General features: G+C 47.2%; 1 protein-coding gene across 15 annotated transcripts in view; it reads left to right on the forward strand.

Moving 5' to 3' along the window:
• Window positions 1–13333, forward strand: part of EPHA5 (EPH receptor A5) — a 257107-nt gene that overhangs the window by 173375 nt on the left and 70399 nt on the right. For all 15 annotated transcript variants that reach the window (XM_075929255.2, XM_075929256.2, XM_075929258.2 and 12 more), the window contains one exon: window positions 4009–4133. In XM_075929255.2, coding sequence (XP_075785370.2) covers window positions 4009–4133 — 125 coding nt within the window. The remainder of the gene's footprint in view (window positions 1–4008; window positions 4134–13333) is intronic.

Here is a 13333-nt window from a genome sequence, read left to right on the forward strand (position 1 = left end):
GATTTCAAGAAGAATTTCCTTCCTTCCTACCCCTCTCACCCCTATGTGCAAAATTGATTGTCGTTTCTACACATCCTGAATTGTGTATGCTGAATGAAACTTTTCTGTGGGGTAGGGCTCTCTTTTATTAAAAGGAGATTGTCCTGGCTGAACCAGTGACCTTTAAAAAGCAACTTTCAGTGTAAGCCTTTCATTTTCCTGGGATCATGTAGCACAGTATCCAGTGGCGGGCATTTACGATGGAATGATTGCAGACTTGGTCTGACGGCTCCCATTGAATCACGTTTGGTTTGATAAGGAGCACTCTGAAATACTTAGCCTTTCCTTCCTCCGCTCGCCGCATTGCAACTGCAGCCGGTTGGAGGGTGCCGAGCAGCTGCCGTATCATTTCAGCACCACTGGGAATGATTAAATATACTTAATTGGTCTTTATCACATGATGACAGTTTCACACGTCTTTGGAAGAAGATCCAAAGTGGATACAGTGACTGCCTCTCTAATTTACTTGGGGAGTTCACTTGCATCGTTTCTTCTCTCGCTTCTCTTTCCCGGTAGAGGCCAGCGTTCTGCCTGGCCGCCGCTGAACATTGCGGTTACTGATGCAGCCAGAAATTAAAGTCCGCACGCAATAGAGAGGAAAGGCGCATGGCAAAGTCAGAGCTAGGTCTTCAGGCCAGGATGGCTTTAGAAATGAGATCTGCCCTACACTGGGGGGTGTTCAGCACGCCGCAGTAGCTAGGCATGTCAGTTTCCAAAGCCAATGGAAGTGATGTGGCTAGCAGAACACGGCACTACCCTTGGCTTTTTGAATTCCAAGGGCGGGGGGCCTTTCAAGTGTGAACGTGCACAAGACGCAATCTGACAACATCTGGGATTGGAGTTGAGCGTGTTATCCCCTTGGCGATGGTGCTTTGTTCGTTTTGAGATGCTCCTGAGATACCGGTGCAGCCCTGTCCACAGTAGGCCCCCCCCCCCCCGGCAGCAGGGAGCTATTTCCAGCCCCACTAGTTAATCGGTTAACAGGGTAAACCATCACATCTCTAGTTCACACAGTAATTGGAACAAGCCTATTACTTTATCCAAAGCGCACTCATGTGTCAGAGGCAGGGTTTTGATCTTTTGCATTCTTTAAATCAAGATGGGATGCTGTTCTAAATACACGGGCTAGCTCAACTATCAGATGTGGGCTGAAGGAAATGGTGAAATGCTATGGCTTGGTTACGTAGGCAGTCAGATTGAATGACAAGAGTGGCCCTTTCGGGTCTTAGAAACTATTGAACTGTTTACACAATCAGGGCCTTCCACCACTTTCTGGCTTATACCTCCTCAGCAGTTCAATTCTGGGCAATGGGAGTGTATGGATAGAAAGCTGCTGTGACTATGAAGCTGAGACCTGCTCTTCAGAAAAGACCATGTGGGAATGAGAACTCCACAGTGTCCTTAGAAAGCCGGGGGGTGGGGGGGCGCGATTAGGAAATAGCAGGTAAATATGTTTACCTGGAAGAAGTTTAGATTTAGGAGCCTGCTTTTGAAACACAAGCTTGCCAATCGTGTCCAATCCAGGAATAAACATTTGCAAGATTAATAGGCAGCAGGTTTAAAACAAACAAAATGAAGTTTTTCTTCACTCAGTGCATAGTCAACCTGTGGAACTCCCTGCCAGAGGATGCGGTGAAGGCTAGAACTTTAACAGGGTTCAAAAAAAACCTAGCTAGATTCATGGAGGTTAGGTCCATCAATGGCTATTAGTGAGGTTATGTAGGAATGGTGTCCCTGGCCTTTGTTTCTCTGGAGGTGGGGGACAGGGGAGGGATCACGTGAAAAGTTGTTCAGGTCTCTTGAGTTGAAAACAAGCCATCCCAGTCTCCTTGCAGTGCATGCGTGAGCTGTAGAGAGAGCCAAGAGCTGGGGCAGGCTGAATAGTAAAATGATGTCTCACCTTTAATTTGGCAAAGGCCAGCCCCAAGCGCCGTATACACACCGGAGCCACTGTTAAAATCGTTCCCGTTTCCATTCAGGTCACGGTGGGCTCCAGGGTCCCACGGCAGCAATGCTCATGAGCACGGTGAGGACATGGGAAAGGTGGTCACAGTAGCTTTTCAATCCATCACGGAGGTTGCGCTGCAGCGACAGGTGGAACGATTTTAACCAGCCAGCAGCGTGCTATGGCTCTGCCTGTAAGGGCCTCGCACCACGTCTCTGAGGCCAGGCCGATAGACGCAGGCTCAGGGGGCGTGGGCTGCAGGGAGAAATGGCAGTGTAAACATTGGGCTAACTGGAGCCCATGCTCAGAAAGGGGGCAGAATCCCAGAGCCCCGGCTGTAGCCTCACCCCAACAGCTAACGCTGCAACGGCTGGCCCGCAGCCCATGTCCTGAGCCCAAGTCAGGTGAGGCAGGCTCTGGGTTCTCTTGCTGCGGGGTTTGCTGTTGCAGTGCATGCAGGCACGCCTTAAAGCAAGGGCAGCAAAATTATGGCCCCCAGGCCAGATGTGACCTGCTTAGTCTTTTAATCCGGCCCTGCTGTCCCCCGCGGCAGGGTGCAGCGCTGCTCAAAACAGCTCCCTGCTCCCTGTGGTGATCTGTGGCTGTGGGGGAGAGAAGAGGGAGGAAGGGGCGGGTCCTTGTGCACTGCCTTGCCCCTCACAAAATCTTTCAGCTCCTATTGGTTGGAAACTGGACAATAGGAGCTGAGAGATTTTGTTGAGGGCCAGGCCAGTGCCGCACAATTTCTGAGTTCCCATTGGCTGGTTTCCGGCCAATAGGTGCTGAGAGATTTTGCAGGGAGTGGGGGCGGTGTGTGAAGCTTCTCCCTCCCTCCTCCAGGTCAGAGAGCCGCAGGGAACATCCAGCCAGGAGCTGCTGGCAGGCAGGGAAGCCTGCTTCAGAGAGCTATTGGCCGGAAGCTGCCTCTGGTACCCTGCCCTTTCCTGCACCCAAGTCCCTCCCACACCCTGCACCCCTCCGCCAGGCTAGAATCCTCTCCTGCATCCAAACCCCCTCCCAGACCCTGCACCCTAATCCCTGCCACAGGTCACAACCCCCTCCTTCACCCAAACTCCTTCTCAGACCTCACACCCTCCCCTGCCCCCCAGCCGCTACTCCAAGCTCCCTTCTGCACCCAACCTGCATCCCGGACCCTGCACCCTCTCCATAGAAAAGTGTAGCCCTTGACCACTTCCCAAAATCTTGGAGTGCTACCCCCCATCAAACATTATTGCCCCCTCCTGCCCTAAAGTCAGCTCTGACTAAGGAGCCAAGGAACTTCTGCACCCCAAGGTGATAGCTGGTAGGACAGTCCAAAGGGGCTGGAGTAGGTCCAGGATTCAGTTTCAACGTTCTTACCTCACCCCCCCCCCAAGCCGAGCACGCTGCCCCGCAGATGTCTCTGGGGGTGTGTCTAGACTACATGCCTCCTTCGACGGAGGCATGTAGATTAGCCAGATCGGAAGAGGGAAATGAAGCCGCGATTAAAATAATCGCGGCTTCATTTAAATTTAAATGGCTGCCCCGATCTGCCGATCAGCTGTTTGTCGGCAGATCGGGGGAGTCTGGACGCGATGCCCCGACAAAGAAGCCTTTCTTCATCGACACAGGTAAACCTGGTTTCACGAGGCTTACCTGTGTCGATGAAGAAAGGCTTCTTTGTCGGGGCATCGCGTCCAGACTCCCCCGATCTGCCGACAAACAGCTGATCGGCAGATCGGGGCAGCCATTTAAATTTAAATGAAGCCGCGATTATTTTAATCGCGGCTTCATTTCCCTCTTCCGATCTGGCTAATCTACATGCCTCCGTCGAAGGAGGCATGTAGTCTAGACACACCCTAGGTTTCTCTTCACTGCAGTGTAAACTCGCCCGACTCCCATTCTCCCCCACCCATCACATTCTGAGGGTGCCAGACTAGACAGGTTCGACCTCTAGTAGTATATTGCAGTGATGAATCTAGATGCGGAACTAAGATGCGGTCCGACTAACTCTCCTCTTGTTTTGTTTCTCTCCTGTCTTGCAGCCCCGTCTCCAATCAGCATTGTGAAAAAAGGCAAGATAGCTAAAAATAGCATCTCCCTTTCCTGGCAGGAGCCGGACCGACCCAACGGCATCATCCTGGAGTATGAAATCAAATATTTTGAAAAGGTGCGCCTGGCTGATTGCAAAGCATCCTAAGTACCTGCTCTTGGCTGTCCTTTGCTTTTAATTGTAATTAGCCGACGCGCGGCAGGGAATGAAGCGATTTGATGCGTAAATCAATGTCAGATGGATTCTGCGGGAAATGATTAGGAAGGCTTGAAATGTGTGTGGTGTTTTCCATTAGTCTGCCACTTCTGTTGAACAAATACATTAAACCTGCACGTCAGTTTCAGCGCCCGTCTTATCGCATTAAATGAAAGCATACTAATTTGTTATGAATCAGAGGAGCTTGGGAACTAGCATCCGTCTTCCCACTCAGAGCATCGGGCAAGCCCGACTTTTAATTTTACACTTCGGCTTTGAGGATCAGCTGGCGTTGATTTCATTGCCCATCGGAACACCTGCCAGGGCACGTCAGTGCTCTGCTTGAATCTCTGCCATTGTTGCTACTGTTGGTTTGCTTTATGGCAGCTGCTCCCGTGCCAGGATCCCATTGCGGTAGGCATGGTACGAAGCCCTATGGCCAGGTCTACACTGGACCCAGCAGCTTGACTTAATATACGCAGCTCCACCTACAGAGAATAGTAGCTAGAGTCGGCTTCCCTTAAGCTGAGCTTGGTAGCATCCCACAGTGGGAAGCTGATGGAAACAAATGTTCCCGTTGGCTTCCCTTACTCCTTCAAGAGTTTGATTTAGCAACTGAGTTTGATTTAGTGAGTCTTAACTAGACCATCTAAATCGATCTCCGGAAGATTGATTGTGGCGATCTTCCGCAGAGTGCAGACATGGCCTCAGGCACTGCCCATGTTGGAGCCACACCCTGAAGCCCTATGCAGGTTTCCCTCGGGCAGAGTCCCTACTGAAGTCCATAGGAGGTTTGTCAGAGTAAGGACAGAGGGTTGACCTTGGACAAGTCCCTTCTCCTCTGTTGTCTTCTGCATCCCCTTCCTCACATCATCAGTCTTGTTTATTCAGAGCGTGAGTTCTTTGGCACAGGAGCTGTCTCTTGCCGTGTGAGTGTGCAGGGCCTAGCACAATGGGGCCTTGATCTGCTGGGGGCACCTAGGCAAATGGGGAATGCCATGGTGCCACGTGGGCATGTTCCCTCCTGGGGGCAGAGTGTAGCTGCCGTGCTCTGAGGAGAGCCCCAGGGAGAATCCAAGCAGAGAAGACAGGATATCTGCTGAGGGAGGCAGCACCCGCCCAGCCCTCTCTTGATTGGGGGGCAAACTGTTACCCTCAGCAAGCAGGCGGGGACAGAAAGTGTGACCCAGTGCATTGGGCATTCAAATCTGCTTTCCATTGTCCTGGGCTGCACAGGATGGGGAAGGTTCGTTTGTGCTCTGCACCCACATAACAGCCAGCCAGAACCTCGTCCTGCAGAGAGCCATCAGTCCCTGGCCCAAGACGTTGAGGGACCAGTTGGGTCCCTGGAAGTGCATGCAGCTCCCTTATATGTGGTGGGGGAAGTTTAGCCCTAGGCCTTCAAAATGAGCCGTGGCTCAAACGTGCTAAGAACCAGGGCAACTCTTCGTATCATTCGGGACAAGTACATTTACCGGTTGAACCTCTCTAATCCGGCACTCTTGGATGTGGCAACACCCGTGGTCCGGAGTGATCGTAGTTTGTCAGATGTCCACTTTTCATGGGTGTGGCCAAGTTTTCCAAAGTCCCATAACATTTGTTTACAACCACCCACCAGTCCTGGCTCTCAGGGTTCTGCGCTGTCCTTTAGCTCTAATTTACCCCTAACGGTCTTCTAAGAGCCCACGAAGCAATGGGAGTGTTGGCCATGCCGCTACATAATCGTGACCTCCCGTGGGCCGGCAAATTCTCTGGTTCAGCACCAGTTGGGTGCCAGACTAGAGAGGTTCAACCTGTAGTTTTGGATCAAGTCAGCAGCCCCGTGACTGTTTGCCCAAATCTCCCACTGGAACCTTTTTGTGCTTTCTAAAGGCTTGGGATGTTTTTCTTTTGCATAATTCTCTTGTTCAGTGCCTCTGGGCTTCCATACGCACCTTGAACAAGGCTTTTTGGTGCTTCTTCTTACCGGACTGGAACAAAATATACCTCACAGGGCAGCTGGATTAACGGAACTCCTAGCCTGGGTTTCTAAACATGCAGAATTTGGATAAACTTCATATGAGCATCTGAACTTACGTGTTGACTGCGATCGCACATCTGATTTGTTTGGTATTAGCTTTTCACTGCTCACAATACACATACATGCCAGCCAGCCCCGCACCCAAAAGTATCACTTATCCGGAACAGATTGCTTTAAGAAGGATGAAAATATTATAGGCTCACCCAGACTCAGTCCTCAGCTGTACTGAGTTTACGCTCAGCAGAGCTCAGGGATTTGGGAAGGGAAGGATGGTGGCTCTAAGTGTCACCTATAGGGGCACTATTCTGGGTCTTCACAGTCACTAACATCGGAGTGGTTCAGAGGAAGAGGCTTTTTAATCTGGGACGAGATGAGGGACAGGAAGGGGGAGGTAGCCGAGGAGGGAGGAAAGCTGCTAGTAATGCTGACAATCAGATCATAAGGATGAGTTTTGAGGAGGGAAGGAGAGATCCAAGAGAGCCGAACAAAGTCCAGTTGTCTGAGACACGGTCATGGAAAACTGTCCTTCCATCAGCCAGCCGGTTTCGGCTCCCAGAAACATTGACCAGAGGAAAGGGTAATAGTGTGGCCTAGTGGATTATTCACTTGTCTGGGACTCAGGAGTCTGAGTTTTGTTTCTGGCTCTGCCACTGACTGCCCGAGTGACCTTGGGCAAATCACTTTCTTTGTTCCTCAATTCCCCCACTTGTACAAAAGGGGTGGTAATACCACACACTTTTGGTAAAACACTTTAGGATCTCCTGGCAGAAAGTGCTATATAATGGGTATTGCCATCTATTTCCTCACCCTACTCACCTGGCTTGACCAATCCAATTGTGTTTGGCCATCAGAAGAATAAAATGTGTAACAGGTTTCTAGTAAGTGTATGTATTTGATTAGTCCATTAGAGTCAAACTTAAAAAGTCTCACTTTTAAAAAAAGTGAAGTCACTACAGTACACAGGATAACACATTCACTTGTGCAAATGGGGTGTGACAGTCATGCACCTATGTCACGATTTTCAAAACTGGCTAGTGAGATGAGGTGTTTTGGATGCACAATCCTGGAGCACGTGAAAAGGGCCTGGTTTTCAAAAAATGCAGTGCAGCCAAGCTCTGAAAATGAAGAGCATTTAAGGCATCTTGAGTTAAGAGTCCAAAAACGGAAGCGCTCCAAATCCCTAGTTATTTTTGTAAATCTTGACTGGGATTTTCAAAGAGGCATGAGGATTACAATTCCTAGGAACAATAGCAGGAGTTAATCGTATAATATATCCTCTTAAGCATTTCTGAATTTCCTCAGTTCCCTATGGTGTCAAAAAATTCTGAGGTGCATGGTTACAGAACTGGGTAGAAAATGAGGGGTGTTTTTCCCCAGGGAAAATTTCAGCTATTTGGGGAAATCATCTGAGACAGAAATATGTTGATTCTGAAATGGTGCTGTAGTATTTAATGGGACTGGTAGTTCAAATTCCTCACTCTCTCCTCCTCTTCTGTAGGCCACACTCCTTGATCAGGTTCTGTCTCCTCTGATGTACCATGACCATGATGAATCATGGGAGACAAAGTCTGTCTGGGAAGCTTGGCCCATAAAGAAGAATAGAGGACAAGAGGAAACCACACGACAACTCCCACGAGACACCGTGGTAACTAGCCAAATAAAAATATTTCTGTTTCCAGTGGGGGAAAAATGGTGCATTTGTGACACGTATTTTTTTTCATCAAAACTTGTTGCAGAAAATTAGGGGTTGTCCCTCCTTTTCTTGTCCCTAAAAAGTAACTTGAGTTGAAAACTCGGTTTTCTGTTGAACAATGAAACAATTCTAACAGAAAAAAAATTGACCAGCTCTACTCAGCTGTGTGCAGGATTCTATTTCTCTGATTGTGGAAATTGTCTTGGATGAATGCAAAACGCTGTGCTTGGAGAACAGTACAAAGAAGAAGGTTGGCCTTTCACCCGTTCAGCGATTGTTCTCCAGCGTGCCAGCTGTGCTGCCTTTGTCCACAGAGTCAATGCAATGTTAGGACAGAGCTGCTACAGGCACCTGCATGTCGGTTTCTCCCTTGCTTCCCCCACCACAGAGATCCCTACAACATTCAGCAACTATCAGTCAAGTCGCGCTGAAATATGGCAGTGCTGCTTAAATAGGTTGGCACAACGGCATGTAGCAACAACATCGTTAGGGAACTTAGAACAGAGTTGTCACCCTGAAAAGTCTTTGCTGATACAGCTGCCTACTGCATCTTTGAAATTCCTTGACTAGGGCCCAAGGGAATGGAATTTTGCTCCCATAAACAGCGGGGAACCATCTTTTATGCTGAATGACATCCGGGTGCGAATACGTTGCATTGAAAGTAAACCGGTTTGTCCGCCAACGACAATGTAGTTCGTGTGCCAAAAAGCACAAACTCCACAGTCATGGTTTCAGTGTAAAATAACCCCATTGTTTTATCATTCCCTGTGCTCCTCTCTGAGAAACCCCTCGGGGATAGATTTTCTAAAGCACTCAACATACCCAAATGGGGTCAGAGTTGCATTCAGTACTCAGTTATTCTCTGGGGGGGAGGTGCTGGGTTCTGAAACCTTTTGAAAATCTGACCCTCAGGTTAATTTGTCTGTGTGATGGGCCAGGTGTGTCCCTTTGTCCTGGACTAGCAGGTCTATAGTAGACCCGGAAGGTCAGTTTAAGGTACATAACTCCAGCTACGTAAATAATGTAGCTGGAGTCAACTTACCTAGCCGAGCTTGGTGCAGTCTCCACAGTGGGAGGTCGACAGGAGCAAACACTCCCATCAACTTCTCTTACTCCTCACGTTCTGACGCTGATCAGGAGTGCCCTCAACATTCCATTTAGCAGGTCCTTACTAGACCCGCTAAATCGAGTGCCAGAAGATTGATCTCCAGAGTGGCAAGTGGAGAAACATGGCCTAAGGCATTCAATGGGCAGTTGTAACATCAGGCTGGGCTATACTGTAGGGTATACATAGCCCTACTCTGGGGCAGAGTGGGGCAAGCACATGCTATGTGGAAATCTATGGAGGGATTGTATCTCAGCTTCCCAGGACTTCCAGGGAGTGTGCAATACTGCCCCAGTTCCTCCCACCTCTTTCGGATGATGTATCTCCCTAGGGGCATATGGGTAGGGCAGTTGCTTGGCTTCCTTGAGCATGGCTGTACCCAATCCTCAGAGGATATGAGGCTGTTATAGCCCCCGCTAACAAGCCTTGGTTCATTGTCTCAAAGCATCTCCCACTTTTCATCCTGGAGGTTCTTGGTTCAATCTTGTGTTAGCCAAGATGGTGGCTGTCCCAAAAGCAGAGGAGTTGTGCAAGGTACACAGTAGAGATGGGAAGAAGCCCACTAAGGTCTCAATCCTGTATCTAACTCCATTGAAGCATAGGGTTTGCCCACAGAGGGCTCATTTCAGGATGGGACCCAATGTCATCACTACAGGAAGTCCCCAAAACACGGATATTGCAGAGAGAAAAGCCATTTGGTTGATCAATGTCTTTGCATTTCCGCATAGTTCTAGGAAAGTTGTCTTGCTCTCCCCTTCCTTGCCTCTGCATTCCCTCGATGACATGCTTTAAGATTTGCATGCAGCATTTGAAGTGCCCTCGATTGTTTTTGAAGTGTTGATTGAAATTGAACTGTCCTCGGCACTGAAAACCAAGCTCTTTCAAAAATGGTGATGTTGTGAGGAAGAGATGACGTGAGGAGGCAGAATTTTTCTTTGCTTGAAACAAACAGTCATTAATTCTTTGGTAACATCGCTTACAAATGTCCTTTGCCTTTGCCTTTGAGCAGATTATCTTGGATGTTTTAGTCGACACTCATTACTATTCATGACGAACAATGAAAAATGGTGGATTGTTCTCGTTTTTTTTCCTGTGTTTGCAAATTGTCTTTAAATGGATCACAACAGTTTTATTCCGATTACTCTCAAATGCCTTCCTCAAATAATTTCCATTCTGCAAATTGTTCATGAGGGCCGGTTGTAGCTATTCATAATTTACACAGTCATGGGCTCACCCAAAAGTCATGTGACATTTTTTCTGTTATCCTATTGGGGCACTAAATCCAAACATAGGCCTAACTTTCCTCGTGTGTGTAGTTTAATTGGCTTCAAAGGGAGTCTGGGGAGGTCTAAGTGTCTTGAAAGAACTGAAAATGAGCTTTCTCAGGTAACTAAACAAAATAAAGTAAATGTAAACTATAAAATTAAGTATATACTTTGAAATTTGCTTTTGGAAAATGTTGAAGCTTGGTATTTTCAATAATAAAGCTCATGCACTCAAAAGTTTGCAGATAGCAAACATAAATGAGGTTGGAACCTAATTGGATTGAAACGCGGGTCAGAATTTGAACTAATATTCATATCCCGTTCCCCCCCCCCGCTATTCATTCAGCTAATTGCTATGTCATTCTTAGCACTTCTCATTTGTCATTACCTTAATTTGCATTCTCCTGCCAGACAGCCCTGTACAACAATACATTAAGAAAGCACGTTCCCGTATGTGAGGAAAATTAAGGCTTGAATCACATGCTTTAAGAGTAATCGCTTTCTGAAAGTAAACAGAACGGCTCTTTCCATTTTTGGCCAGGCCAGGCAAATTCTTCATCTTTTAATTAGAAAATGGAGGAAGATCATACCTTTCTCCCTCAGCCCAAGAAGGATTAATGTCATGTCCAAAGTCTTCCTACTCCTTCCTTCGGGGTACTGTTGTTGTCTTTGAACGTAGGACTTTCAGGATAACAACCAACCAAAGTTATTCCCTGACCAAAACAGGCTGCAGGGTTTTGAAGCTGATACTTACATGTTCCGTAGTTCTTTCTCTTCACCCCAGTCATAGGAGCAAACAACTCCCTCTCTTAGTTTGAACCACTTGCTAGAGTTCAGATTAGGGTTGCCAGTTACTTTCACAAAAAATACCGAACATGGCAGAGAAAAAATTGGTTGAGTGGGAAAAAAAAGGGGGGGAGGAGAGGAGACCGAAAAAAAAAGAAGCTCCTTCCACTTCCCATTCCCCCCGTCCCTGCCAGGGGAAGAATGTCCCAAGTGGCCTTCTGTCCGAGAAAAACAGAAATACCAATACCGCACTCCTGGCAACCCTCGCTCAAACTCACTTGATCTGTCACAGGTAAGGTTCAGATGAACCCTCTGGAAAGCCAACCTCCCTGTGACCAATGCTCCTTGTCTTCAAAAAGCATGGGGTCAGACCCTAAAATATCTGTTGTGTGTTTTCCTTAATATGCCGTCGTGGACATCAGACGAGAGAAAGTGATTAAAAAAACCAAAACTCTTTTCAGCCCTGTTGCCCTTCATTTACGTGATCAGATGCTGACTATTTAGTACAGTAAATATTTCTAGCGATAATTACCAATCATTCGAGTCTGATGTTAAGTCAAAGACGACCACAAAGTGCTCATTAACACTACAAACGTATTTGTATGCAGAATTATTTCGGCACATTTGTTTAAAAGGTCTTCATTGCACACAAAAAAAGGGTGTTGGAACCGTTATATAATGTGTGTGTTTGTAATCTGTCTGGTTTTGTGTATTGGATGTTTAGTATTTTTCTTTAGTATTTCTAACCAAGAATAAAACCAAGATGATAGCGCAGATTTTCAGTTCCACTGAGGTGCACCGTGTCATGTACAGAGGCTCACTTTAAGTCTTCTTTATGTTGCCAGAAAGATGTAAAGCAGTGTTTCTCAACCAGTGGTATGAGTACCCTTAGGGATGCTAGAGAGAAATCTGGGGGAGGGGAGGTATGTCAACACAACTGAAATTTGGAGAAAACTGATTTTTTTTAAGTTTTACAGTGCTTTATTATTTTGTACTTTTTACGCCCAAAAATTTCATTGCCTGCTCAGCTAAAATTAAGTTATTTAAACAAATGTGTTGCGATGGTAGATGGTGATTTTCATGGCTCTGACAGTGCAGATATAAATTGTACTTGCCTTGAGGTCTCTTTGCATTGCCAGAGGTGCAGAAAGTGACGTTCGTGGAAGTGAGGATCGGGCCCTTTGCATTGACCCTTGTGTAAAGTAGATGAAAATTGCTACGCCCTAAGTCAGGGGCGTTGTGGCCCGAAAGCAAGACTTGGTTACAAACGGCCAGGTTTTGATTTTTTTGGCTAAATTCTGCATTAGAAAGAAAATGTGACCTTGTGAATTTGCGTATGGGGTGATTAATTAACGAGAGAGTGTCATTAATGAGAGAGACTCATTTTTTGAGGAGTAACGTTAGTTCGAACCAAGGGGTTTGGTTCGAACTAACGCGGCCTAGCATGCATTTCCTGGTTCGAATCAGCTGTTGAGCGGAGTAACGCGCCAGCGAGATCATGCTAATGAAGCGCGGGATATTTAAATCCCCGCTTCATTAGCAATTTTGGTCGCCTACATTTGCATCCCTAGCTCGAACTAGGGAGCAAGTGTAGACGTACCCTAAGAGATCTAGGTGACATCCCTGCTGTGTATCACAACCAGGCTAGAGGAAGTGTCAATCTCTGTCCTGCTGGAAGTTTTCCACTTTGGAGGGCAGAAAATTAAATATACCTTCAACCTGTGACACTCTTGGCCAGAGGATGTTACGATGGCCAAAATTATAACAGGCTTTGAGACAAAAGAGTCTAGATAAATTCACGGAGGATTGGCCCCTCAGTGTCTATTAGCCAGTAGGGTCAGGGATGGAACCCCATGGTCTGAGTGCCGGAAGCTGGTAATGGATGACAGAGGATGGATTACTTGGTGATTGGCCTGTTCCACTCATTGCCTTTGAGACACCTGGTATGAGTCACTGTTGGAAGATAGGACAATGCACCATTGGTCTGATCCAGTGCGCCCATTCTTATGTTCATAATGGGCCAGAGTGGGTGCCCCTGTCACTAGGCTATTGGCTATCAGAGGGAGAGAGATGGACATCTCGTATTTTCTCTGCTCACATTCAGAACTTCCATCCTGGTTTCCACAAATCAGCATTTCCTGATTTAAAAACAAACAAAACATTTTGTTGAAAAATGTCTGACCAGTTATATTTTACATCCACTTCACCGCAAAGTAAATGACTGTATGACAGTGTTTCTTAAACTTTTAAGAC

Source organism: Pelodiscus sinensis, chromosome 4 (genome assembly GCF_052426305.1).
Source record: "Pelodiscus sinensis isolate ZL-2025 chromosome 4, ASM5242630v1, whole genome shotgun sequence".
NCBI classification, from domain to species: Eukaryota; Metazoa; Chordata; order Testudines; family Trionychidae; genus Pelodiscus; species Pelodiscus sinensis.